The following is a 27,201-nucleotide window of genomic DNA, read 5'->3' on the forward strand; positions in this document are numbered from 1 at the left end:
AACCACTCTTGGAGGATTATGAGAATCTGACATATCTCTCTGTTGAGTCGCAGTGTTCCAGTGTGGATTGTCTGGTAGCCCAATATGTCTGTCATCTAGGATGTTCCAGCCACATCCCCTTGGAGATTTCCTTTGCTTCCATTTGTTACATCCCACACACTCCTTGTTCTTGTTGCAAATTCAACCTTTGTTGGGGCAAGTATCACAGTAGCTTCTTGATAGAGGGTGTGTTCTTTACTCAATCCTTGGACATATTTGATCATTTGGATTATGAGTAAAAGGCTTAGAATTCTCAAGGCATCATTTCATCGCCTCCCTGACTGTAGAGTTGCCTTTGAGAAGTTTAAAACTATCTAATCTCTGATCTTTTGTGTGTCATCTAGTCTTTCCTCTCTGGAAACTTGTAAACTCTTCTCTTTGTCTGTAATATTCTTAAATTTCAAAATAAAATGTCTTCCTAATGTTCTGTAGTTATTGTGCTGGTCACTTGTTGGACCATTTCAATTTGGGAACGGATATTCTTCAGTTCGAAGAAATGTTTCTGTTTGTTTGTTTGCTTCTGGTATTTACATCTCTCTGTTTTCACTGGTTTTTGGAATTCCTATTATTTTAGCGTCGGATCACCTGGACCAGTTTTTTTTACTTTTTTAGGTTGTCTCTCCTACTTTATGCCCTTTAAAAAAATTTTTTTCTCTACTTTTATGGAGTTTTCCTCAACTTCATCTTCTAACCTTTCTATCTAACTCTGTTTGTTTTATCGATTTTTTTCAAGGATTTTTTTTTTTGTCCTCAGAATGATGCTCCTCCTGTTTCTTCTTCATTAGTTTTATCTTTTAAAAATATAACCATGTTGATATTTAACATATTCTAACATGCGCTCTCATGTTAGTTATAGCTATATTCTGTTGCCACAACCTTTGACTTACTTTCTAGACCAAAACTCCAGTTTTTCCTCATCATTCCTCAGGTATTAGAAATCCTTATTCTGGTGTTACCTCAGTGGATCATCTTATTTGGATCTTTTTAGTACTGTAGCTGAGCATGATTGCTTTAATCAGTGCTTTTAGGGATCTCCTTATTGAGTTTCCCTTCTATTTCCTTCAAAGATGCATGGTTACCAAACTGAAGACATTTTCGATGTTTCTATTTATATTCAAAAAGAAAGGCAAAAGTATTTTTTCAGATTATTATTCCTCAGACACGTGACACTTGTAGAGTTCCTCATTCTTTTGCTTAGCGACTCTCTCGCTTAGCTTCTGGAAAGATAAACAAAGGCAGGCTTCAACCCAATGTATAATGTGTCATCTGAAAGCGAGTTATTCATCTCTACTCTTGCCCCAAACCTCTGCTTCCTTGCCTAGTCTGGAGAGTTGACTTAGCCCTTAAAGACACACTTTCTCTTTCACACACAAACAGGCCCTAAGTCTGTCTTCCCTCCTCTCTTTACAAACTTTTATTGAATATCTACCATTTCTCTACCAGACAGTGGGGTTGTAAAGAGAAACAAGTCTTATTTCTGGTGTGAGAGAATCCATACTCATTCACAGGCTTACATAGTTCCACAGGATGATGGATGCTTTCAAGCTTTATGTATGCAGGATTTTGAGAACCTGAAGGAATGGGGTGGTGGTATTGATCTCTCTAGTGGAAACCAATCTAAGAGCTAATATTGGAAAAAAAAAAAACCCTCTAATTATTTCTCTCTAGACCACTCTTGCTTCTCTAACTAAAAGAGCCAATGGGGCTCCATATCCTGCAAAATGCCTAAAATCTGCCTTTCAGGCAAAAAAATTGGTCTCTGTCTCCTATAGTTTTCAAATATCTAAGTTCATACATTTAATATAGCCTATGTTATATTTGTTACTATTTTTTGGTTATATGTATGCCTTCTCTACTACTCTGTGAGTTCCTCAGGATTTTCCCATGTATTTTAAATGTCTTTTATTCTCTGTATTATTAATTTCTAAAGCCCTAGCACTGGGCATTTTCAGACCCATTTATTGATGGTTAGGCTTTAAAAATAAATTCAGTGAATGAAAGAAAGTTTTTAAAAGATCTTTAGTGAACACCATCGTCATGTCATCTGCTTGCCAGTCTCTCTTTGGTTAATTCGAGATTAATTTTTTGTTGTTAAATCATGGATTTAATAGTGTAATCGTACTTTCAAGATCAGAAATATGTGCATACACTTTTTGAAGTTTTGGGAAGGAGAGAAATTTTTGGTATTTCAGGAACGTTATGGTCGTATCTGAAAAAGGAGACTGCATCCGCTAAAGCCGCTGTGTGACATTTGCCACCACCTAAATAGGGTATTTAAGGCATTTAACAGCTTTTTAAAAATCGTTACCTGCAATCCTGCCTGCTACCACATTTACACTGTCCATCTTTAAAGTCAGTTGGATTTTTAAGCTGTGAACTTTCTAGAAGCTTTTTTTAAAAACAAAGAAATAAACAAAAACATTTATTTTTATTTAGTTCTGCTGTTGGCCACCAGGTTGCGACACTGCCTTGAGTGGTTGAGTTTCTCAAGCAGGAAACTGTTGCAAACTGACAGAGATATTAAGCCCTATGCATTCAGGACAGAAAGGGGTAGGTGTGCAGAAGTAAGATTTTTAAAATTCCTTTCTGGTACATTGCCTATTGCAAATCCAGGCATAAATCGTCAGCTGGCTGTGAGCAGCCTCCTGGTCCTGCCGATCCACTGTTTCCATGATGTTACACTTCATATAAGGGACGCTGAGACAAGATGAAATGAAAGCTAGCCAGGCAGCAAAAGGCAGCATGGGAAATGCAAGGAAAGATTATGACAGCTGAGGAAATGAAGAGATCGAGATCATAAGGGAGGTGTAGGGAGAATTTCGGATATCGAAATATCCAAAACCAGTGATATTGATGAGACTCTTTAACTATCAGAAATGTATTTATGCCATTCTAGAAAAATCGAATCTGTTATTCTAGACTTTTCTCTTTCCTTCCCCCGTAGCCATCCCCCTGGGCATCCTAGTGGTACGTGGAGACTGTGATCTGGAGACTTGCCGCATGTACATAGATCGCCTACAGGAGGTGAGTTCCTATGGCCAGTTATTTCTTCTGCTCAGTTTTCCATTTTCATAGACAATTACCAGCTATATATATGTGTATATATGTGTGTGTATATATATATACACACACACATGCATATATACATACACACACACACACACACACACACACACACTTATTTATTTATTTATTTATTTGCTTCTGAAATGATGCATTTGGGGAGGAAACGGAAATGTGGAGGCCTTGGCTTTTGAGCATACACCACTCTCTGCCCTCTCCCACCCCAACTGGTGTCCCTGCTCAGGTGGTTGAAACGGGAAAGGATGGATTGGGTTAACCACGGTGTGATGTTGTTCTAGTATGATCCCTAACTGCAGCTGGGAACTTCTTGTCTTCTTGCTAGACTTCCTACCTATATTTTTTGAGCTGTACTGAATTTCAAAGAGCACTGATAAATAATGAAAGAAAACAGAGGTTTGGGGTTATTTAATGTTTTGTATCTAGCATAGACTTCTGTCAGAGACAGCTTGATTTTTTAAAAAAACATATATAACTTAGATAGGAAAGAAACCTTCTATATTTCATAGGACTTTGTGTCAGAACACACACAAAAAATCATCCATTTTTTTTTTTCTCTCAATTTGGTCTTACCATAGAGAAAGAGAAAGAAAGGAGTATATACGACATAACTGTGAATTTGAACTGCACCAGCAAATCCAGGAGACCCAAACCCAGCATTGTAGTGGTCACTGGTTTCTTTTTGCAAAATGTTGAAGAGTGAATATTCACTGTCCCCATTTTACAAATGGCAAAGAGTATAAATAGCCACTTCTTTATCATCATTTTTGATGAAAGATGTACATTAGAGTCACTTTTTTGGATGTGGTCTAGACACTTATATTTTTAAAGCTATTGAGAGATGAATAACTCGCTTTCAGATGACACATTATACATAAAGAAATGTCACAAATAAAGAAGATATGTAGTCTTTAAAATCCTTTCAAGTTGTAGCCACTTAGTGGCTTTGAACATTAGACTTTATTTCTCTTGGTGGAAATAAATTCAGGTAGGAGGCACAAAGTAATGTGGAAAATTATTAGTTTTTCTCTTCAGGATTGTTAAGGATGGGGGATGGAATTATAAATGCAAAATGTTTTCAGATAAATGCCAAATTTTGAGTAACGATATGGATGAGAGAAGAAAAGTCAACAAATTTTATACTTGTGGCTTCGTTTGGCTATTTTTACCAAGGATAACTTTGACATGTTAAAATGTGAGAAATTTTTAGCATGTGACTCAGGTCCAAGTCAATATTCCTAGAACACACATTATCTCATTTTTTTCAAAAATCAAGTTTGTATTTTATTGTGGAAACTTACTTCAAAATCTGCAATAAAAAATTAATCGTAATTGCTATCCAACCTTTTCTTTTCCTTAACACTTGGGCAACTTAAGGTTTCGCAGTAGCAAAGTGCATAAATGATGAATTGACTTTGTTGAAAACCCACTTATTGGTGTGTTTATCTCACCAATATTCAACTAAAAGTGGGATAAAAAAAATAGGCAAGAGCGAAGTTAAAGAGGAACAGATTGAAGATTAACTTGGGGGCAGAGAGGAAGTTGATAAGGCCTCGTGGGAAGCAGGTATAGGGACAGAGTCACCCAGGATTGCTGACATTTGTAAAGAGAAGCAGTACACTCATTAATGAGGAAGGCTGCAGGACATGACAACTTAGTTGTAAAACTTTATAAAGGGAGCCAGGTTCTCAGAATCTGCCAGTAAAACCTCATTAATTTCAGCCCTATTAATTTGCACTTGATGCTAATGCAGATTTTCTCTGCACAGTCTATGAAAACCTGCGTTTGCTAAGCAACTTATCAGTATAAACACAATTACCATGACAGTATGTATTTGGTCGAAGATAAATAAATTCTTCCTCATGCTTAAAGGATTTAGAAGCTTTCTTCACCAGCCAAAAGTTCAGGTGCAAATTAAACATGACCCTCATTTATTATAACAAAATTACCTGTCTTTCACTTTTGGTCTTCTTTATCCTCAAAATTATATTACTCAACTCGAAGCACCATTTAAAATTTATAAGTTTCAATAGCTAAATGGCCTTTCTTCTTTCATTCCAGCGTGGTGGTGTGCTTTTATTATTTTTGGCATTATCTTCTTTGTGTAACCTTGATGAATTTGGGTGAGTTAGATATTTTCCAGATGGTTTTAATCATGTTAAGCTGGGAGTTCAGTTGACAGAGTTCTGGAGGCAGCTCGTTCGAACTGATCTTAAGGTATGGATATATTTTTGTTTCCATTTTCTCATCAGGATCTGCAGTCAGTTTCTTCTGGCTCCCACAGAGTTCATTACCAGGTAACACATAATTGACTCTCCCTGTTTCATACCTTCCGGTCAAAGGCAGTTCATCTCTCAATTAACGTCTCGTTTGGATTAGAGTCCGTGTCTTCCTTAGAGAGTTCGCTCGAAGAACAAAGCAAGGTTGGCATTCGATTCTTTTGCATTTTTCTGGTTTTGGACAGTCCTCCTCTAGCACACATTGGGACTGTGGATTTTCTCCCACTTCATTTAGAAAAGATGGTATAATGAAGTGCTTTCGCTGCCAAATGCTAGAAAACTCAACTTAAACTACATCGACGGGGCAAGAGTCTATTGGTTCACAATGACAAAAAGTTCAGATCAAAGGTGGAGTTTACGTATCATTTGTTCATGGTTTCTGCTCCATTTTTCTGCTGCTGTTTTTGCCCTGTTCTCCACTTTCTGCCAATTTCACCTCTGCACTAGATGTTTACCTGGTCCAAGGTGGGTGCCATTCATAAGATGGCTGCATGTTTCTCCTTTACCGCCAGGAAGGTGAATTCTCTGCTTCCCACAGCCATCAAGCAAACAAGCCATCTGATTGGCCCATCCTGCACTTTGGGGCAGGATTCAGTAAACCCAGCCTACCTCTCTCTGATGACCCACGTCCCGTCCATAGCGGAACACTCAGATACCCTTTGCCCCGACGATCTTTGGGAGTGCAGTTTCTTCCCTGTCTTTCCCACCTCTATAGTACTGTTCCAGCCAGTCTCTCACCCATAGGTTTCTCAGTCATGATTCGGATACCGGGGCACAGTGTCGCCCCAAACTTCTAGAGCACATGCAAAGCTGTCTGAGTGGTCCCATGACAGCCCTTTGTCTGAGAGGCCCAGGGAGTCAGAGAATGCCAGTGGCTCCCTCAAATAAATCCTCTCCTAGTCCCTTGTGTACCTCTGCGTGGAAGTGGGGTTTAGAGATGTCTACATTTGAAAATCCTGCTTTAACATCTTTAGGTTTTGGTGTCTCTTTTGCTACACAGGAAATTTCCCGTTGATCATTCTTTTGCATAAACAACAAAAACGACAATTTTTAAAACCCTATACAGATAGAATCTAAGTAGCTTTCTTTCCCTGACGAGAGATGCCCCATACTGTCAGCCAGAACAGCCTGATTATCCTGAGGGTGAATGTCAGGAGTGACCTTGGCCTTCTTATTTGTTTGTATGATTATTTCTCTTAGTACTCCTTTATTCTAGAGCTCTTGCTCCCATCCAGCAGCAACAGAAAGAGTGTCAATTCACTTAGGATGTGTTTTAATTGGGAAAATAAGCTGTTTCTGAGACAGTTTTTTTTTTAACCAACCATTTAAAAGCAAATTTCCACTTTATTTTTTAGATAGAGCACAAAATTCCTTCCATCCTTTATTTGCCTATTTATCTAGAGCCACCATCTAGATGTTATTTTATTTTTAAAAGTACAGTGCTTATAAAAGCTGGAGCTGATGTCTATTTTTTAAAATTGACGCTGTGGTAGGTGTAAGGTTTTAAGAGCCTGTTTCTTTTAAAAGAGTTTGTATTTTTTACTCATGGACATTTTGAATCTTTGCAATTTTATCAAAGTACTTATTTCAGACATATATTCGAACTAGATTTATGAAACAAAGGCGTTTATTATCCTGGCTATTTGATGTAGTCATTTTGGTGTGAATTTTGATATGCGGGTAGTTTGTACCATGTTCTTTGTGCCGCGTTTGTACATATTCATAGAGATCAGAGGGTGGTTGAGATTCTAGACTCTGATAAGGATATTTATTTCAGTTATTATTTGATAATAAAAACATTCAGCGGGATTAATGGTATTTATCTGACTATCAAAATTTTGCAATATTTTCGTTTACCTGCAGTCAGGTCAAACCTTGGTATCAGAACTGCTGCATTATCAACGTCACTTCACAGGTGTTGTGCACTGACGGTATGGGGTCACCGATGCAGTGATCAAAGATGAGTGTCAGGAGCGTCACTTCGCTCCTGAATTATAAAAGTCGGGATCCCTGGATATTAGGGGAAGGCTGGAGTGAGATCAGGAGAAGCCCAGGGTCTGCTCATTAAACAGGAGGCTTCACTGAGAGAGCCTGTGTTTGAATTAACAAGGCCAGAAAATGGAGACGGTGGTGAGAAATTTTCTCCGAGCAGAGCAAAGGAGAGCCGGGTGAGGCAAGGAGTTGGGAGATGTAAACATTCACATTTGGCTGGGATCTCGAGCAGTCAGGAGGACGAAGGAGTTGGAGGGATGGTAAATAAAGAGTTCTCTTTCAGCCATACTCATTTCGATATGCCTCTTAGATCCAAGAGTAGAAATTTGGACGTGTGAATTTTAAAGCTCAATGAAAAACAGAGGCCCAGAGGTAGAAATGAGAGAGTCACTAGCAACTAGATGGTACTCAAAACCCTAGGGGGGGACGATCACCCGGGGACAGTTTTGATAAAGAAGAGGGCACCGTGTCATATCTGCGTCTACTGATTGATCGAGAAAAGCACAAGTTTAAGAGGACGATCAGGCAGGCAGAGTCACGGACACTGAGACAAGCAGGAGAAAGCCGAACATCAAGGAAGGTCATATCGTGAAAGCCAAGAGGGAAACATATTTCAAAATCGAAGAACTAATGAAATGTGTCAAGTGCTGTTGAGAGTCTGAGATGATGTGGATTGATTTTTCTATTTTTGTGAGGATGCATCTAAAATACACGGACTACAGGTACTTTTACTTTTATGCAGAAAGCGACAAAACCAGCTGGCAGGAGATTTAATACTGAATCTTTTGTTTTCTAATGCAGAAATAGGTAATATCAGAATCTCTAGTCTGTCTCAGTGGGAGTTAAGGGGTGACGCAGGAGAAAAACCTGTCAGAAACATGGATCGCAAAAGGCCTTAAAAGCTTTTTAATGAAATTTCTTGAATATGAGATGGCACTAACTATGCCTGAAGAATTAACCTTGAAGCACGAATAAATGCCAGTGAGTTTCAAAACTTGAGAAGTTCTTGTTAGCTCACTAATTTGCAGTTGGGATTCTAGCTGACTGCTTCTTAAGGCTAGAAGATACTCAAGAGAAAACCAGCCTTTAGGAAGGTGCACAAGCGCCCAAGGCACCTTTACTGAGCCGTGTGACAGTTCCTAGCCATTTGAGCATTTCATCGCTTTGGCTTCTTCCTTTCCCAGATTCATAGTGAATTGTCAACAAAGCATTAAGGCTCAAAAATGACACCTTGTACTGACCTAACAAGGCATAATGCGTTATACAAGAGTGTGTTGGATATTTATAGCCTGCTGAAAATTCCTGCCTATACCATCTCTGAGGTCAAAATACAAAGGCCCCTTCATCCTAATGGCATCTCATGTAACCTGTAACAGATAATTTAAACAAGCAAAATGCATTGTGCTTACAAAGTCAGGATATTCTTGACCTTGGCAAATAAACTAGAATTCATAGAGAAATTAGACTCTGCCTACCTATTGATAAAGATGCTTTTTGAGATAATCCCTTCTCCACTCCTACCTTGGATTTCACCATATCCGTTCTTAACCCTAAGTCATAAAGTTACTAGGTAGTAGAGGCACATTCAACCATTCTAGTTAACTCTCAGCTGGGGGAGATTTGCCTCTCACATGGGACATTTGGCAACTGGACATTTTTGTGTGTCATGACTAGGGGAGGTGATACTACCGGAGTCGATTGAGCCGAGGCCAGCAATGTCCTAAACATCTTACAGTGCATGGGATAGTCCCCTGCCAAAAAGAATGATCCAGCCACAGTCATCAATAGTGAACAACTTGAGAAATCCCGAGTCATTCTGATGGCTCTCAGGCACATGACTGGGGACCAAAGGCAGAGATGGATGCCCTCGATGAAAGGGAAAGGAAGGAGAAAGAGGCACAGGAAGAGAAAAAGGAATGGGGGGTGGGGGAAAGAAAGAGGCATCTATGGATATGCTATGGACATGGCAGAGTAGAATAAACGAAGAACCAGGAGCAATGGAACCAGCCACAATCAGGGTCTTTTGTAGACATTCGGAGTCCCCCCTTTTCCCAGTGCAATGCACCACGAGGTGCTGGTATAGTTGGTACACAGGAGTGTGGTTTCTAGAATATTATGAGCTAATAATTTGAGTTTTAAATGAATACAGTAAGATTCAATAGTAGGTTCAAAAAGGGATCCATCCAGGTGATTTCTCTTCGTTAAGAATTAATTTACTTAAAACTAACAATAGAATGGTTGGAATATTTCAAAGTAGACATAACAGTTTTGCAAAAAAAAAAAAAAAAAAAAAAAAAAAAAAAAAAAACAAAGAAAACCCACTTTATCCTTTAGAGGTGTCTTTCGCTTCCATAAGAAAAACTCTTGGTCAGATCTGAGTCTACATCCGTTTGTTCATCCTCCAACCTTCCCTAGGCTAATGGTATTTGCCCACATATATTTGATTTCTTTATCTTTTCTGAGTGCTGGCTGTCCTTATTTATCTCTCTCCTTTCTCTGAAATCTCTTCCTCCTTAATTTGTTTTCTGGATTCTTGAAGAGTCCTTCAATTGATGAGCTGAAACAAGTTTAAGGGAGTCATTGTGGGAATTAATTGATCTTAGAGAACTTAGCTAGGAACTTTGTAGAATGTCATTCCTTTGGGGAGGATCAAAGATATGAGAAATAAACTGAATAAGGAATTAAAATGAGACTTGCTTGGGATCAGGTCTGTTTGCTATTAAAAGTGACTACCGCTAATATACACACACACACGCAGACACACACAGACACGCACAGACACAGACACACACACACACACAAAGTTATTGTCAATCATGGAGGACTTTATTGCACAAAAAAAGGGCTCTTGAACATGTTAGAGTTCTCTCATTTCCACTTCCTACTACACCATAATTATTTCTTCATCTTTCAAAGCTGGTTTTGGAAATGCACTTTCCATATCTGTGTTCTTTTGCTGCAGGAATTGTGGGTGGTAAAGTCGCTTTGAAGGGAAAGAGTTTTGAAAGATAAAAACAATGGTAGCAAGTCTATTAATTGGGGTTACAGTTGGACAGAGTTGCATACACACACATTTCTAACCATCCTTGATGCATCTGTTGACCAAGGATAAAGAGATATTGGTATGCAACTTGGTCATAGGAGGAGAGAAAAAATTCAGATGGGTTGGGCATGGGAGATGTCAAGGCAGGCAGGTAAATAAGAGAGACATTTAAAAATAAAGTAATTATTGACTGGGCATTATTAAATAAAGCAAGGATTTCCAATCCAAAGGAATCTGTTTTGCCTCTACTTAAGTCTCCCCTACATTTTATGAAAGAAAATGAATTTCATTCACAGTGAAGATATAGTTAAATGCTAGGTGAATATCACTTAATTGGATAATCTACTGGAGTATGTAATGGGGCTGCTGTGCCTTCATTAAATTATGTGTGCATCAGCTTGCATAATTGGATCTAAATTAAGTGCAAGTTTGGCGTATGTATCCAAATAGTGGTTCAGATAATTTCCTTACCAATTACATGTAATTCGTGTCAGTTGACTTAAAATGTAGATATACATATATACCTATACTTTAAGTCAACTTTATGTATGTGTGTATATGTATGTGTATGTATGTATAGTTAGTTAGTTAGTTAGTTAGTTAGTTAGTTAGTTAGTTAGTGGCACAGCTCAGGTAATTATGTGAGTACCTCCTAAAGTGTATATATATTTATAATATCAGAGTTGCTTTTCTGTGTGTGGCTATATTTTTAGCATGAGAAATGGATTTTCCATCAGCATATATCAAAAGAGAAAATTCACATATGAGAGACTTTTGAAATGAGCAGCATTTGTTAATATTATGCACCTAAAGAGAAGATGATTACATTTAAAACAGAAAGGAGCATGGTATATCCAAGATTCTATTACTCTGCCTACATTATAGAGCAGTGACAGGCGCATTCATCTGAACCGCACCATTTACGTAAATAAAAATAACAAATCAAAAACGAGCAAGTCAAGTGTCTTATCTCTTTGATGAATGATTGATTTGATTACGCAGCTTGAGGGGACTGAGGAGACTAGAAGCCCTAAATGAGCACCAAAGCCATCGATGTGATGGTGTCACAGCTCAGGGAATGATGTGAGTGCCTCCTGAACTGTGGCTGTGTTCACACCATCACGTTCCTTAAGGATCTACTGTCAGATGCTTTTGAAAGGTACATATTTTTAAGCTTGATTTTTTTTTTTCCGTTTTTGCTTCTATCAGAAATGACATCTGTCCATGGATCTTAACGTGCAGCAAAGCAAATGTACTTTCAACCATTCTTGTTAGTGACATGGATGTTGCCATGGCCACTTTGGATTGTCCATGAAGCTGAGATCTGCCCTTGGAGCCAAGATTTGCCCTCTCGTGAGGGGCTGTTTTGTGTTTCTCACTTCCTCTTTCACCAAGTCTGATTCATGGTCCCTGCTGCCATGCGGTCACCCTCCCTCTGACCCTGAATCCAGAATTTCTTTATGTCAGGGCCACCCACCCACCTATGTGACACGTCCTCCTGTTGAGGACGCAGTGAGCTGCTTAAGCTGATATGAGGTGTATCACCCACAGTGCATTAGCAATGAGAGTCATTGAAAACAAGTTACAGCGGACTTAGTATGACCTCTGTACTGGCATCATGCACTCGCTTGTACTATGATCCTCTCTTTTGAGTAGAGAGAGAGGTGTAGATACACAAGGCATAGGAATTACATGAATCCTGAGGACATAAGAACCTAGTCACCTGTGGGTCATCACTAGTTAAGAATGCCAGAGGTTTATGGACCATGGCTTTAAAGAATTAATTCCTTTTCACCAATCTGCTTCTCTTAATTCCTGCTCCCTTTTTAATCCATCCAAATATGCATTTTTCTTTGATATTAAGATGCTCAAAGTATTTCTCTTGACTACTTGTGTCATAAAGTCTGGCAGGCTTTATCATCTTGGCTTATCTCAGTTTTCTGACCACACAGAATTCTGGACTTCCGCTTGGTTTTTAAGTCTCCACCCAAAAGAGACATTAGGGTGGCACTTTTCTGCTGTGCACACTTTGGCATCTTTTCCCACATCTGTACAAAGTTACACACATAGACACACATGAGCACACGTGAAGTCGTGTTTGCTTTTTTGAATGAAAATGAATTTACATTCTTCATACATTCGCTATACGTGTTACACCACAATTTATTTTTAACAGTAATATACCATGGACACTATGTCTTGCTAATAAATGAAGCTCTAATGCACTTTTTAAACACTGCTGCTCTATTCCAGAGTATGTATTTAACCCCATCTCCATGTGTAGACATTTAGGTTTTGTACAGTTTGGGCCGTTCTACATTGCTTTTGTAAACAATGTTGTAACTTTAAGCAATGATAAACATGGCACGTGCTAAACAACCCATTAACAGTGGCCGTACTGGTACGGCGTTTAGAATTGCAATCACATAACACATACAGCAAAGCTATCTAAACTCTGTAATCAAAATTTCCTTTACATGAATGTTATCTCGGTTCCTCGTCTCTGGATCATGGTTCTCTGGTCCTTGTTGATGGCCATGTTGCTATGAGATTAAGCAGATATGGGAGTGGAGAGTGGGCAGGCAATGGGACTGGAGAATTTGAGGGAGGAGAAATTCTGAGTGACCAGGCAGTGAACTGCCTGATAAGAAATTTGAAAGATTAGTCTGACAGTTAATGAAGGTTGAAACTGTGGGACATCTTTGAATACTGAAGTCAAAGGAAGGTCTTTACAGACAATTCAGATCATTCTAGTTTTTGCTTTTTTCATGTTTTTGCCAGAGCTGAGTCAAAAAAACTTCTGTCAAACGACCTATACAAGTCCCACCCATCCTACAAAACCCCAAATAATTTTAACTTCGCTAGAAACCGTAACACCTGGTATATAAGATCTGTAGCAAATGAGTCCTGTGTTTGAATTTCACTCCACCACTTAATAGCTGGATACTTCTGAGAGTGTACTTAAATGCTTAAAGCCATAATTATTAATTTATGGCTTGCTTTAAGGTGCTAAAGGAGAGATTCAGAAAGAATAGTGGGGTAGATGGTAGGATAGATATCTAGGGGCTAGACTATACAGCTTCCTTAATGATGGAATGGAGATGGCTTAAAAATACGCATAAGAATATGGATTAAAATGAACCTACTAAGTAAGACTGTAGCCTAAAGTTTCTAAATGAACTCTAGCAGTAGCCAGATAACCCTAAAACCAAGTGAGATGGTTTTGTGAATTCTGGTAGTAATTTTTCCCATGCATATACCATGGGGGGTCATTTCCCAAATATGAGAGTCCTCAGGAGATGAAATAATATTCAAAGGCTGATAATCTAAATTTCATTTATAGAACCACCAAGGAATACAGAAGGAGAACTATGTCCATGAGAAATTCTCAGAAGTCAAAAAAGGAGCATACTATAAATACAAGAAAAGGAAGGACAGATTGCCAGTCACCAAAATGGTATTCATTGAGTAGATTATTGTTCCATATACTGTAAAGCCAGACAATGGAAATGAGTCAGGGCAGAAGCTACAGGCAGGGGCCTTAACGTAGAAATGGAATGTAGGAGGAGAACAGTCAGCAGCCTGCTGCTCTATTTGACATCATGACAACTGGCCTCCGTGTAAATGGATCGTATGATTTAGGATTGTGCCTCTCGGCACAGCTTAGCTATACATCAGTGTCAGGACACTGAAAACTTCTTCAGTGTTAGCCCCAAACTTGACTTGAAAGGAAAGGATTTTCTTAAATGTGAGCTGAGCCTTCCATTAGCTTCCCCAACAATTTCTGTCTCCTGCTCTTTTCATTACCAGACTCCGATTCTTAGGGCAGCTGGCTCAAAATCATGGCCCCGAAATCGATGACTTTTGACAATAGGCAGGAAGTAAGTGAAAATCGCAATGAGAATAGCCACCCCCTGGGAAAAGAAGTTGAAATCTGGTAAATCAGACATATCACAACTCCAAAAATGGGAACAAGAAAGGGACTGGGGAGCCCCCAGATGGCTCACAGTGTTGGACACCTTCTGGGGACAAGGCCGATGCTTCATTGTCCTTTGTGACTGACAAATCATGTGCCTTGTTCCTCATTAGCTTTAATAAGTACCTGTTGAAAAGATTGGTCATAATCATGTCATAGGGATGAAAATAATGTGTAGCTAGCTGTGTGACAACTGACAACCCAAATCAGCCAATGGAAAGATAACAATTTTGGTGAAACTAAGCAAGTATCTAGTAAGCATTGTAACTAGTGAATAAAAATATTATTGAATGGGGAGCGGGCAGTAAAATAAAGGGTTCTGAAAAATGTTGATTTTGATGGTAGAAGACATTCAGCCTTGAAAACAATCCCCTGAATTTTAGACAAGTATATAGCTTCTAATACTATGAAAAGAGGCATCAGATTGCTGATTAGGACAAACCCCAAACCAAAAATGGGGTGATTTCAGCCTTTGTGTGATGTCATTCTTTTTCGTATTCACTCATACAAATCTGTCCTATTTCTTTTCTCTGAACCCCAGAATCTGAACCCAAATGCATTTATGGATAAAATAGTGTTGTGCCGCTATAGTACTATTTGAATGATCTGCTCTGAAGTTTGGCTTGTGACCTGTGAGCTCCTAGTGTAATTAAAGGTCAAAATTGTTTTCAGGTAAAATAATTTTGTCCCAGCTGCCCGAATGTTACTTGTCCAGCATCACTATATCTGCATGTCCACAAGTACCAGCTCAAGGGCTAAGTAAGCGTTTCTCTTGTCATTTTATTTATTCCTCAAAAAATAAAAAATAAAATAAAATAAAAGCCCTTTACAGTAGATACTATGGGTGCCAATTTTACAAACAAGGCATCCAAGGCACAGACTAGATAAGGAACTCGCCTGGAATGTCACAGTGAGTGGGGTGGGGGTTGTCCCGTGCTCAGAGCTGGTGCTCTTGGCAAACAGAATTCCGCTGCCTCTGGGCTGGCTGCTTAATTGAGGCTGAGTCACCTACGATCTATTGCATTTGCCTTCTGGTTCATCAATCTGTCTTTTCTGTGATGTTTAAATACTACTTTGAGGACAGGAACAATTTTGTCCTATCAATTCTTATTCATCTGATCTCATCCTACAAAAATTTCAGTTTTTCGAAGCAGACTTTCTCACTAAAACTAAGTCTGTGATCAGTTTTTCAACTCAAGTGAAATACAGCAACCTCACCCGCAACCAGATACCCTGTTTCTAGTCTGTTCTTCTCCTTCAGATCTTTTAGTCCTAGCACCTACTTGTGCCTAGTAGCTAAATTTCTAGTTTCTTAGAGATTGCTGGTATGTTTTGTCAATCTGCTGCATTGAAACATCATTTTAACACTGATTTCAGGAAAATCTCTAGCTTTTAGAGTCCTAAGCAGGTGGGACCCTTTCATCTGCATGTATATGTGTGGACTAGATTAGATCCGAGGAGAAAATTTTGTTGTGACTTCAACACTTTTATATATCATATCTTTTTAATATGTAAAACTTTTAAATAAGTAATTGATAATGTAAATAATTGCATTACATTATCAATCTTTCCTAGATGTAATAAAAATATTACATTTTTTCCTTTGGAATTCAAATGACTTTTAACATAAGACCACATTATGCTAGTAACTGCCCACTTAAAAACTCTTTTTTTTTTTTTTCTTTTTTCTCTTTTTATGAATAAGGTTGCAAGCTTCCAAAATGGAGGGAAAAGATGCAAACCTAGTTCAGGGAATTCTTTTCAGAGAAGTTAGGGCTGTACTTGTACTTCTCTAACCAGCCACCTAAGATTGCAGATTAATCTTCAAATGGGACCAGGAAAGTATCTCATTATTTTTCAATAAATTTTTTTTCATGAGATTCCTGTGTCTTTAATTAGTGAAGTATTGTTTAACTTCAATTATTTAGGCAATCTAATTGTATAAATAGATCTTCCGTTTGTCTGTTTTTCAAAAAATAAACATTTAAGTAGAAGAATTTACAGTATTTACTTAAAGGGCTGAAAACAAACCTTTGCGAGAGACCATGGATGGAAATCAGCAAAAAGTTCATTGCCTCCTTCTCTGTAGAAATCGGCCTGAATTTAGCCCATTACCAGAGAATAGCTATGAGCTCAGGGAGTTTCCACTGTCTGATTTGACAATCACCAGTAACTCTGAAATAGTAATTCCTATTTTTGTGTGTCTGGATATGGTTCAGGCATTTTACTGATTAGAATCTCATTTTGTTGAATTGTCTCTGACATAAATTTTTGATTATTTGCATTAGTAGCTTTTTAACCTTTGGGGGTTTGATAATTTATAGAGAAAAAATTGGCGCCTTTATTTAGGAAAAGGCACAGACACATAGACACCAAATTTAGCATAAAATTTCAGGGAGTTCAAGGATTGCTGGACCTATTAAAAAACCCACTCAAATGTATTCGAAGTGTTTTAAAGTGCTCTGCGGCGACCAATGTGTTTTCCCAGAGCGAACCGATAAAGTTCTCTAAATAAAATCTCTTTAAGGAAGTTGAGTTATAGTAAACGCTTTGTGAATCAAGGTGAGAATAAATACATGAACAGAAAATAGGCAAAATAAACAAATAAAAGTCAGGCGCATGCATTACGTTCTCCAGACACGAAGATGTTCGCGCATAAAAAGGTATATACCATTATATCAGTATTACTTTACAGCCTGTGGGGAAGTGAGTCATGTAGCTGAGGCAATATATTAATCTGCATTTAATTAAACTAAACCAAAGAATAGGCAATGTTTTCTAATTTGAATATTTGAGCAACAACGTTGTTAATCTTTAGATTTTTTAAATGACAGATCAAGTATTTCTGCATTCTTTCAGAGTTGATTCTTACCTAGGGAAATTGGGCTATTTTTTCATGGTGGTCTCTGTAGCACATTTGACGTCGAAATTCAGAAAATAGCCTTGGTGTTTAAGTCCCTTTACTATGGAGAATATAGCCATGTTTCCATCTAATATCTTTATTTATTAGTTTTCATGGTTGCTACTAAGTATTTCAAATAATTTTCAAATGTTTTGGTTTATAATTACATGTCAGACATGTTGGTAGATTTATATGTTTTATAAAAATACATTAAGAACCTTAAGTTCCTTTAAAACAAGATGTCCCGTGTGTCAAAATATAATTCTCAAAATGTTTAACGTAAGTCTCGTATTAGTAGGTACTGAGCACATGTCAAGATGTCCTTTAGCGTAACCAGGAGGGTGGCAAAGCCAGTCCAAAAAAAAAAAGAGGAATATGTATTTATCTCTGTATCCATAGCTATATCAATTCTATATCTGTAATTATAAATGTTGGCACCAGTCCTCAATGAGACCAAAATTTCCTCTATCAATTTAATTTACAGAACCCACTCATATTAAAAACTCCATATACCGAAGCTTTCTATTAGTAAAACGTTACCTTTTGTCATGGTAACGTTAGGTCTATGGTTCTAAAACTTTACCATACATCAGACTCACAGGAAAGCTTGCTAAAATGAATTTCTGGGTTCTGCCTTCAGGGTTTCTGTAAACGTGGTGTGGCACCTGGGAATTGAATTTCTAAGAAGTTCCTAGCCGATGCTGGTGTTCCAAGGTTCACACTTCGAGAACCACTGAGTTAAGCATAGGCTGTGCCTGATCACAAGTAAAGCAGCAGGGAGTATTGGTTAAATTCTCAAGGAAGTCGATGCAATTTCTGCGTGGCTCTCATATTCCGTCTATGTCATTCCCATTTCGTTCTCCTGTCCTCCTCTGTACACACAGGATCATCCACGCCCAGCTGCTTTCCAAGGATGTTCCCTATATTCAGACATCTCAAATCCCTAATAAGGGTCAAATTCCCAGTATCTTTCCCACAGAAACTGCCCCTCCACCCTCGTTTGTCCTATTTCTGTCAGCGAGTTCAATTTCACTATGAGCCAGAGCTAGAATGCTCCAACTCATGCGATGTAAAGTAGAATGTGCTTTTTATTTATTTTTTTAAATCATCAGTGGCAGAGATTCTCTTAGTAAGGAAAACTTTTATACCTATATGGAGAACCGAAATGCAAATGAGAGCCCGCTGCTACGGGTTCCCCAGCTTCACAAAGCGAAAGAAATTCCCCAAAGGAAGTAAAAGTCCCCAATTCTATCATTTATGAATGTTTAATGGAATAATTGAAAACTGGCAAATTTTATGCGGGGATTGTTTTAGAAAGTTCTATGTGAAATAATTCATTTCAAAGCAGAGCCCCTATTTCTGTTTCTAGTAAAAAAAGATGTGATTTGGTCTCTCACTAGTGCTTTGTTTAGAAAGGAATGCTCGCTCTTAGAAATAGGCTCTGTGGTAGCATGTCTGTTGATCAAGGGGTCCCTCGAGCCGTTCAGATGGAGCCACGAGGACATTTGTGTCTCTTTCAGGACCAAGAAACCTCCTTCCCCAGGGCACTCTCAGCTCAGAGACTCTCTCCACGGTGGTGCTTTCTAGATGGTGAGTGTTTCTGTATTTCCTGGAGGGCTGGAGGTGGGGAAGCACAGGGCAAGGCGTCGATGGCTGCCATGGACTCTAGTTTCCCAAAAGATGAATCAGACACCCTTCACTCGGCTCCACATGATCGGTATTTGCATCTCTAGTGACGTGGACTTACTGAGGTCGCAACTCATCTTCGTGAAGTCATTTCCTTCAAAGCAAGTTGGTTAACTCTGGCTGGATTTCACAGCATCAAATTGCTCAAGTTGACCTTTCCCCTTCACTGCCCTCCAAAGTCCCCTAAAATTGATGCATCCCTATCTTAAAACGAGGCTGGTAGATGGGATCAGTAAGCATGAGGTGGATAGTAACATGTATGTTGCTTGTATATTTTGGAAGTTTCTTATTCTTTTCATTAAAGCATCATTTTAATATGATGCATAAGTTTTTATCAAAGTGTAGAAAATTTCAGTTGCATTCATATCTGCTCTGTTGAGCATGACTTGAATACATAATAAATCAGTTATTTTCTGATTGGTTAATGAGTCCATTTTCCATTGCAAGCATCTCTCACTCCCTGGATTCTGCCTAATCCTACTTTTCTATCCGATGACCCATGCTGAAGTACATTCCTGCTCATATGCTACCCAGTGTGTCTACTACCCAGTATCTCTCTTATCTATGTGGACATGTGGTTTTCATCATAGACCTCGCTCTTGTTTATCTGTGTATGCATCTGAGAGGAAATAAATGTGGATAAGAGTATGGCAGGATGTGAGAGTGTATGAAGAGTATTACAAAGATGAGCACTTGTATCTATATGAAATCTAACCCACATCAATCGTGACATAGGTTTTCATTAATGGCTTGTCAGCTATGTTGGAAGATAATTTACATTGCCTTTCCTCCAACTCTTTCATTTCTTAGTGATGAGAAACACAATCATTTGTTTTTCCTGAATCCAGAGGAACAACTTATATTTAAGAATATTATGCAAATTTATATGAATTGTTCTATATATAGTCTGTTCCATATAGTCTTAGATAAAATTATATTTGTAGAAAACGATCTTAACCCAGATTAGTTTTACTCTATAAATAGTTTTATTAGAAACCTTTAAAAGGTGATTACAGTCATGGCTAAAAAAAGCAAAGTAGAGTAAGCCCTTCTCAGGCAGATTTTACTTTCCTGTTGCTTTTAGGGGGCAGGGAGCATGATTGTCTTGTTTCTTAGCTCATTTCCTTTGGAGAAAAGCTACACATTAAATATTTATGATGTTTGAATGATTATTTGCATTTTGAGTTTTTCCCTTTAGTACTGTGTACTTTGTAGAAAATCTATTTATAATATTTGGACTCTGTTAGATGTAAGCAAGGAAAATCATTCTTTTGAATATAAAGAATGATCAGAATAATTTTTAAAAACCCAAGGTTTGCAAGATTTTTTTTTCTCAAGTCACAACTGCAGCTCAGTCCCTTTAGGAATGTGTGTGTGTGTGTGTGTGTGTGTGTGTGTGTGTCTGTTTTGACTTTCTTCAGACATAGCTTAGGGACTCAGTTTTAGAGTAAAATGATTCCTTTAATACCAGCTGTGGTCCCTAGCACTGCCTCTTCAAGCTCTTTTACAAAATGAGAATCATTACTTCCTCGGGAAGTCTAGCTACCTACAGTTTTTTTTTTCTAGCTTTATTTACTTAATAAATACATATATGGAGTCCCAGCTCTGTTTAAGGACCTGTGTTAATATCTGGAGACATAAAAGAATAAATCAAACAGACCTTTAAAGACGCAGATGTCTTAGTCTCATTGTCATCTGTGAAGATGGTTTCTATGAGAAGTGGAAACAAAATGTAATGTGCATAGAGGTAGGAGCGATGGATTCCATCTGGGGCGGATGGATGGACTGAGGGAGGCTGCACAGAGGAGGTAGCGTTTGGTTGGCCTTGAAAGACTAGTAAGATCTAGATAGGCAGACGTAATGGGGAAGGAGGGTTTTCTGAGCAGTGGGATAGCAGTGGCAGAGTTGTTGACGTCCTGAGTTTTTCTTTATAGATTTAGAGACTGGTCAGTAGTCCCCATGACTGGAATGTAAGGTTTTTGATTGACGTGGTTGGTCAGGAGGTTATAAATTTGGTGCCAGATCATGGGACACTGAATGCCATGTCCTTTTTTTTCTTTTTTTACCCCCCCCAGCAACTTCTGCTGATCGCTTTTATCGAATAGACAGATCTCAGGTAAGTTTTCTTGAGCCTACTTGTGAAAGTGAAAAATTCCCAAGTAAAGATACTTTATTGGTAGCTAATCTTAAAAGTTTTTATAACATAAATGCTGAAACATTTACTGATTTTGGAATGGTACTCATAGCCTAAGCTATGATTTATTTGTCTTCATGCGACTTGTGGACTCTATATGATATAGCTTGACCTTGCAAATGAGTACAGTAATTAACTAGACTTGTGAATATTATCACCAGCCTGCACTCCAAATTTTCATGTACACTACCATTTCTACTGCTGCCTAGTCAAATGTTATGCCTTTAAACAATTGAGACCTTAGGGGTACCTCCAGGCTACTTAGTTTCAACTCAACAATTCCCAGAGTTCAGTAACGAGAAAATAAAATTCTTATGCTCAATGATAACATGTGCTCCCACTGTCAAAATTCTCCTGCAAAAAGAAAGTACAGTATAGAATCCAGTGATGAAAACAGTTGTGAATCATGCTACTTACTTACCCTTGACCAGGTCCTCGGGGTGGACATCCAGGTTATTGTGCATATGGGGTGTCGCTTCTTCTATATGATAGTATTTGGGAAGAAGAAGAGGCAAGGACACTTCTGGTTATACCTAACAAGATGCTAGTCAGCTAGGAATCAAACCAAGAGGGCTTCATCTCTCGCCCTCGCCAACCTCTTGCTATGACTTCACTTCCGGGAGGGAAGTCCACTGGTCAGACCCCTGAAAATACACTGTGGACATTTGCTGTGTCACAGAATTTCGTGATTCCTCAAGACCAAGGATGCCTTGTTTTGTGATCCTTTAGATGATGGATTTGAGCATCCTGTCAATCATCTAACAGACTTCTTTTTCTTCCTTAGGAACATTTGCACTTTGTGATGGAGATTTCTCAAGATGAGATTTTTATTCTGGACCCAGATATGGTGTTGTCACAGCAGGCGGGGACACCTCCAGGAATGCCTGATCTGGTCGTGGAGCAAGCCTCAGGGTGAGTATATATCTCCTTTGGTGGTGTGATGGTAGGAGTGGCCATAGGGTGACATCAGTGTCTCGTTTTGCTTTGGACTTGACAATTCGAATGACATCAAATTGTTTTAAAATAGTCCGTTCCTTATCCATGGGGAATACATTTGAAGACCCCCAGTGGACGCCTGAAACCGCAGATGGTACCAAACCTTATATATACTGTTTTCTCGTATACATGCAGACCTATGATAAAGTTTAATTTATAAATTAGGCACAGTAAGAGATTTACAACAATATTGAATAATAAAATAGAACAGCTATAACAATATCCTGTAACAAAAGTTATGTAAATGGGATCTCTCTCTCATTAAATATTATGTTATTAAAAATCATCATATCATCATTTCACAATGACCCTCCAAATTTGGTTCTATTATTATCCCAAATCCATAGATATGGAGATTGATGCTTAGAGGGTTTTATAACTTTCCCAGGATTGCACAGAAAATACATGGAAAAATTGAGACTCAGTCCCAGGTTTTATGATGTCAGACCTCATGCATTTAACCACTATATTAAACCCACCAAAATAGTATTACTATTTGTAAATTATTCCAACAGTTCAAAACTATTTATTTAGAGCTTTTTAGGTGTCAGGTACTAGTGTAAGCACCTGGGAAACAAGCGCGCTAAAATCAAAACAGACAAAAAGCCCTGCCCTGTGAGAAGCCTAATAAACCAGTGTTTTGCTCATATATGGAGGCTAAATAGTTAAAAGGATTTCCCTGGAAAGTACACACACATGTGCTCAAATAGCAAAGACAAACTGTGCGCACATCCTCATACGACATAAACAGACATACTCATTTAAGTAACCCTGTGACCGTTTGTCCCTCTTCACTAATTTAGTCGACCATCGCTGCTATTTCTGATTATCTCTCCCTGGGCCGGGGCTGGGGGCATCAAGAGAACACAGAAGTGGCAGAATGGAACAGGTGCAGATACATAGCTGTGTTTAGGAATCCGGAGCTGGTGACATCAGAGCTGTCCTGGCATGACAGGACCACCGAAAGGCACACAGGGTGGCCCGACGTAACCCTGGGAGTCTCAGAAGTTGGTAGAGGAGACCACCTTCGTAGTCCATGTCGGATAAATCGAGCCTGTTGGTTGTGGGGTAAACAAGTGAGAGGCTGTGTCCTCCTGCCCCACCTGATCTGATGAGAGCGAATACCTTCCGCCAAGTCCACTGTGGGCCTTGCCCTGTCAGTCATTCACCCCGGGTCAAATAATAGCCAAAAGAAATGGCTTTGTTCCGGGTTAGCCCTCTATTAGCTCTAGCTCCAAGTAAGTAGTCTGAAAATCCACTAGAACTTGACTTAGTGCCTTTCTCATTTCTCATCAGTGGCCCCTCTGGAAATGAACTAGAGACAGAGAAGCAGTGACAGAGGATGGTCTTTGTCATTTTCTAACCTGCATTTCTGCATCAGGCTCCGTTACTTTTCATTCATGTCGCGTTTTAAATTACTTCCTCTTGAAATTCAGTTTTCTCATCTGTAAAGAGGGCCAGATCATACAAGTAGCTCATGATGCTTGAGAAAATTGACGTAATAAATGCAGAGTATCTAGTAAATACCCAATAAAGATGAATTTCCCTTCTCACATTTAGAGATAAGAACCATCTTAAGAAAGAGTGGAATTAGGTCCTGTGGCTGACTTGGCTTAAATGCCCTTCTCTCTCTCAGAATGTCAGACTGGTGGAACCCTGCCCTCCGGAAGCGCATGCTGAGCGACAGTGGACTGGGCACGATCACTTCGTATTATGAGGACTCAGATATGAAAGATCTCAGCCCCTCCCGTGTGCTACAGTAAGAGTGCTCTCTCTGTCCTCTCCTGTGTGCCATTGTGATCGCCGGGGGTGTTGTGTGGGGTCTTCACCAGTGAGAAGGGTTGTCTTTTTGGTGTTGTTCACACTGCCTCCTGGCGGTCACCCCGTGGTTTGACATTTTATTCACTTTGCCCACTTTTATCCACCCAAGCTCCTCTTGGAGCTTCACTTTTCATTTCTCTTGCATCCTGAACCACATTGAGAACGTTCATGTGGATCTATTAAGACTTTCAACCTCCTCAGTGTTTGCTTTACTGGAATCCAGTGTTTACCAGATGTCCTTATGTTGGCTGCATCATGAAGACATACAAGAGCATGATCATGAACAGTTTGGAAGTGACATATAGTTTTCATTTGTATGAATATTTCGACGTGCTGTTAGCTCTGTTTCATTTGCGTCTGGCCCTGAGCCTGTGGACTCGGCTGTATAATACAGCCGAGTGGTGGTGTTGGCTGCAGTGGACTGCCGCTCATGTGGCTCCATTCTCTTGGGGCAGACAAGGCCACCTTTGTTCATAGATCAGCATAGCAGGTGTGCTTTCTGTTTAGGTCTTATGATCTGAAGTTAGATTGGAGTTTGCAAGTGTTGGCACATTTGTGTCCAGCGAATCCTCCCTCCTGTTATTGCAGGAGCAGGTTTTAGGTGCAGGCTGTGGTCACAGACATATCCTGTCACACCCATTGTTTGAAGTCAAGCCTATCACCCTCTTCAGAGGTTATGCAAGTTCATCACAATCCATGAAATTAGGCTGGTTCCCACTCCCCTAATCCAATAGGGACAATGGCCTCGTAACCATGCTGTCTGACTATTTTTATGAAATAATAAGATTACTAAGATGCTTAGAAGCCTAGGGTTAACTGAAGAGGCAAGACAATGCATTGTTTCTAAAGGAAAACAAGAAGCAATTTCTGTATGACAAAAGGGAGAAAAATGAAAAATCTGAAGCTATTTCATTGATAAAAGTTGTACTCAGACACTTTGAGGGCAAAAGGTGGCTTCATTTTAATTGCTTTTCTGTACTTCCTCTTATTTCGTTGAGTAAAAAAGGGAAAGGAAAAAGTGAATTTTCCTTTTTAAACTACACTCTTAGTTTTTGATGGCATTTTGATTGCTTACAATTCAGGGTGTTTTTCCATTTCTTTTTTTATTCAGAATTAAGGCTTGTGAACCAAGATGAATCAGCCACCCATTGATGGCTAAAAAAATTTGGTCATCTAGCTGTGGACAGATTTATTTGAAAATCCAAGTTTTAATTAGCTGCAGAAATCGAAATTACGCCTAGACAAACCAGATGAGTGTTTTAGTTGTTCTTGTACACAGACCATTTCAACAAAGTAGAATATGAGCTTAATCTAGTTTCCTATGCCCTAATTTTTCTATATATAGTGTATTAATATATCTATCATAATATATAAAGTGGTTGTTTCTAAATAAGTATTCTTTCCAAGTATCACAAATAAATGTACTACTTTATATAATACCCAAGTTCTTAAACCTCTATATTAAAATCAACTCTTATTTTTTATTTGGGTTGTATTATTTTTCAGGGACTTCTCTTAATTGTTTATTACTCTGTAGTTGACAACTATCTGTTTTCCTTGTCATTTATAATACTGTATCTCTTAAAAACGCTAGAGCAACTGACTATGTTTAAAAAAATTTCAGCCAAATCACCTGGAAAACAGACAAACATTCATCCAGAGCATCTGAGTCTTTCCAGCTGAATCTCTGGACAGGTATTCCTACCCCAGGCTTTGTCTGGATCCCTGATACATAGAATACATACATGAGCATGATAAAATGATTATTTGAAATGGCCTTTTAGAAAAAGCATAAATAATTTACCCTACCCTAATTAGTCTATTAATTCTTTAAAATATTTTATCGTGTTCATTAATTTCTCAGGAAGAACATCTCTTTATTTCCTTCACAGAGTATCTCTGATACAAATGGGTATAACTGCAGTTATAGAATAATGCAATTATATATAAATATATAATAATAGATAATATAATAATGCCAGCAATAGCTAGTATTGATAAAATACCTCCTACTTGCTTTGTACCCTAGTTAAATAATCTTTAATCCTTTCAACAACTTTTACATCTCATCATTGCTTAGCAGTTGAGCAAACTGAGGCTCACAGGATCAAAATACTCATCTTAGGTCACCCAAGATAACAAGTGTGAGAACTGTGGTTTGAATGAGGTTGGCTTGACTTCTGGCTCCATGTTTTTTTTTTTACTGCACTACACTGTCTTCCTGAAGGGTCAGTGCAGAGGGAGGATTCTCGGAGCCCCATGGCCCAAGAAAGGTTTACTTTGGCTTCTACTTTTCTTTTAGTATTTGTCAAGTGAAAAATTCTACAATATGCGGAGACTGTATTGGTATGTGCATATTTACTTAACCATATTTACTTAACCAAAAGTAAAATGGTTGAGAAGTAATTTTAAGATGGTTATTTTTGCTGTTTAAAAAGGGATTGAAACAAAAAATGGTGATCATAAACATTTATTTAAAATTTATTAAGTATATATTAAATATATCTCTTCTTTAAAGAAATATAAAAATTCTATGAAAGATACTCATGTGCCAACCATCATTCTATATCTTGTTATCTTTTTATGTTATTTACATTAGGTCTTTCAATTCATAAACAACATTGAGTAGCATAAAAATTTGTATTGTTTTATTTATTTATTTTTTGTTTCATATTGTTTTATCTTTTTACTTTTCGGCACCTATATCATACAAATGCATATACTTTTGGAGCTTGCCATTTCATTCAACATCATCATTTAAAAATTTATCCATATTGATATTTGCAGATTTTTAAACCAGTTAATTTGGGGCAGAATATTGTATTATAAATATGCCGTAACTTATTTCTCTATTTTGATAACGATTTCTAGTATTTTATTATTTTGAAAAGGCAGTGAACATCCTACTACATGTATTCTTCTGCATTGCAGGGTGTACATGCAGTTTTGATTTTACTTGATATGCAAAATTTACCTTCTCATTAGGGATATTTAGGAATCGGTCGGTATCTGAAGAATTAGTTTAATATTCTAGGTACAAATGGCATCTGCTGTGTAGGTTTTAAAGTCTCAGCCAATGTGGAGATAGGAAAAGTTTGATTTCAACATCCTATAGACAATGTTCAATAACCTGCTATATAAAAAGCAATCAAAAGGGGCATCTTAAGTTCCTGGAGCTGAAAATACAATTTA

The 27,201-nt window shown here is 38.3% G+C and overlaps 1 protein-coding gene across 1 annotated transcript in view; it reads left to right on the forward strand.

Moving 5' to 3' along the window:
• DGKI (diacylglycerol kinase iota) overlaps positions 1 to 27,201 on the forward strand; it is a 375,451-nt gene that overhangs the window by 285,174 nt on the left and 63,076 nt on the right. The window contains exons 22-27 of the mRNA XM_039860746.1: positions 2,984 to 3,063; positions 5,373 to 5,417; positions 18,833 to 18,902; positions 21,074 to 21,114; positions 21,977 to 22,104; positions 23,825 to 23,947. Coding sequence (XP_039716680.1) covers positions 2,984 to 3,063; positions 5,373 to 5,417; positions 18,833 to 18,902; positions 21,074 to 21,114; positions 21,977 to 22,104; positions 23,825 to 23,947 — 487 coding nt within the window. The remainder of the gene's footprint in view (positions 1 to 2,983; positions 3,064 to 5,372; positions 5,418 to 18,832; positions 18,903 to 21,073; positions 21,115 to 21,976; positions 22,105 to 23,824; positions 23,948 to 27,201) is intronic.

Source organism: Pteropus medius, unplaced genomic scaffold (assembly GCF_902729225.1).
Source record: "Pteropus medius unplaced genomic scaffold, Ma_sr-lr_union100, whole genome shotgun sequence".
Classification (NCBI taxonomy): Eukaryota; Metazoa; Chordata; class Mammalia; order Chiroptera; family Pteropodidae; genus Pteropus; species Pteropus medius.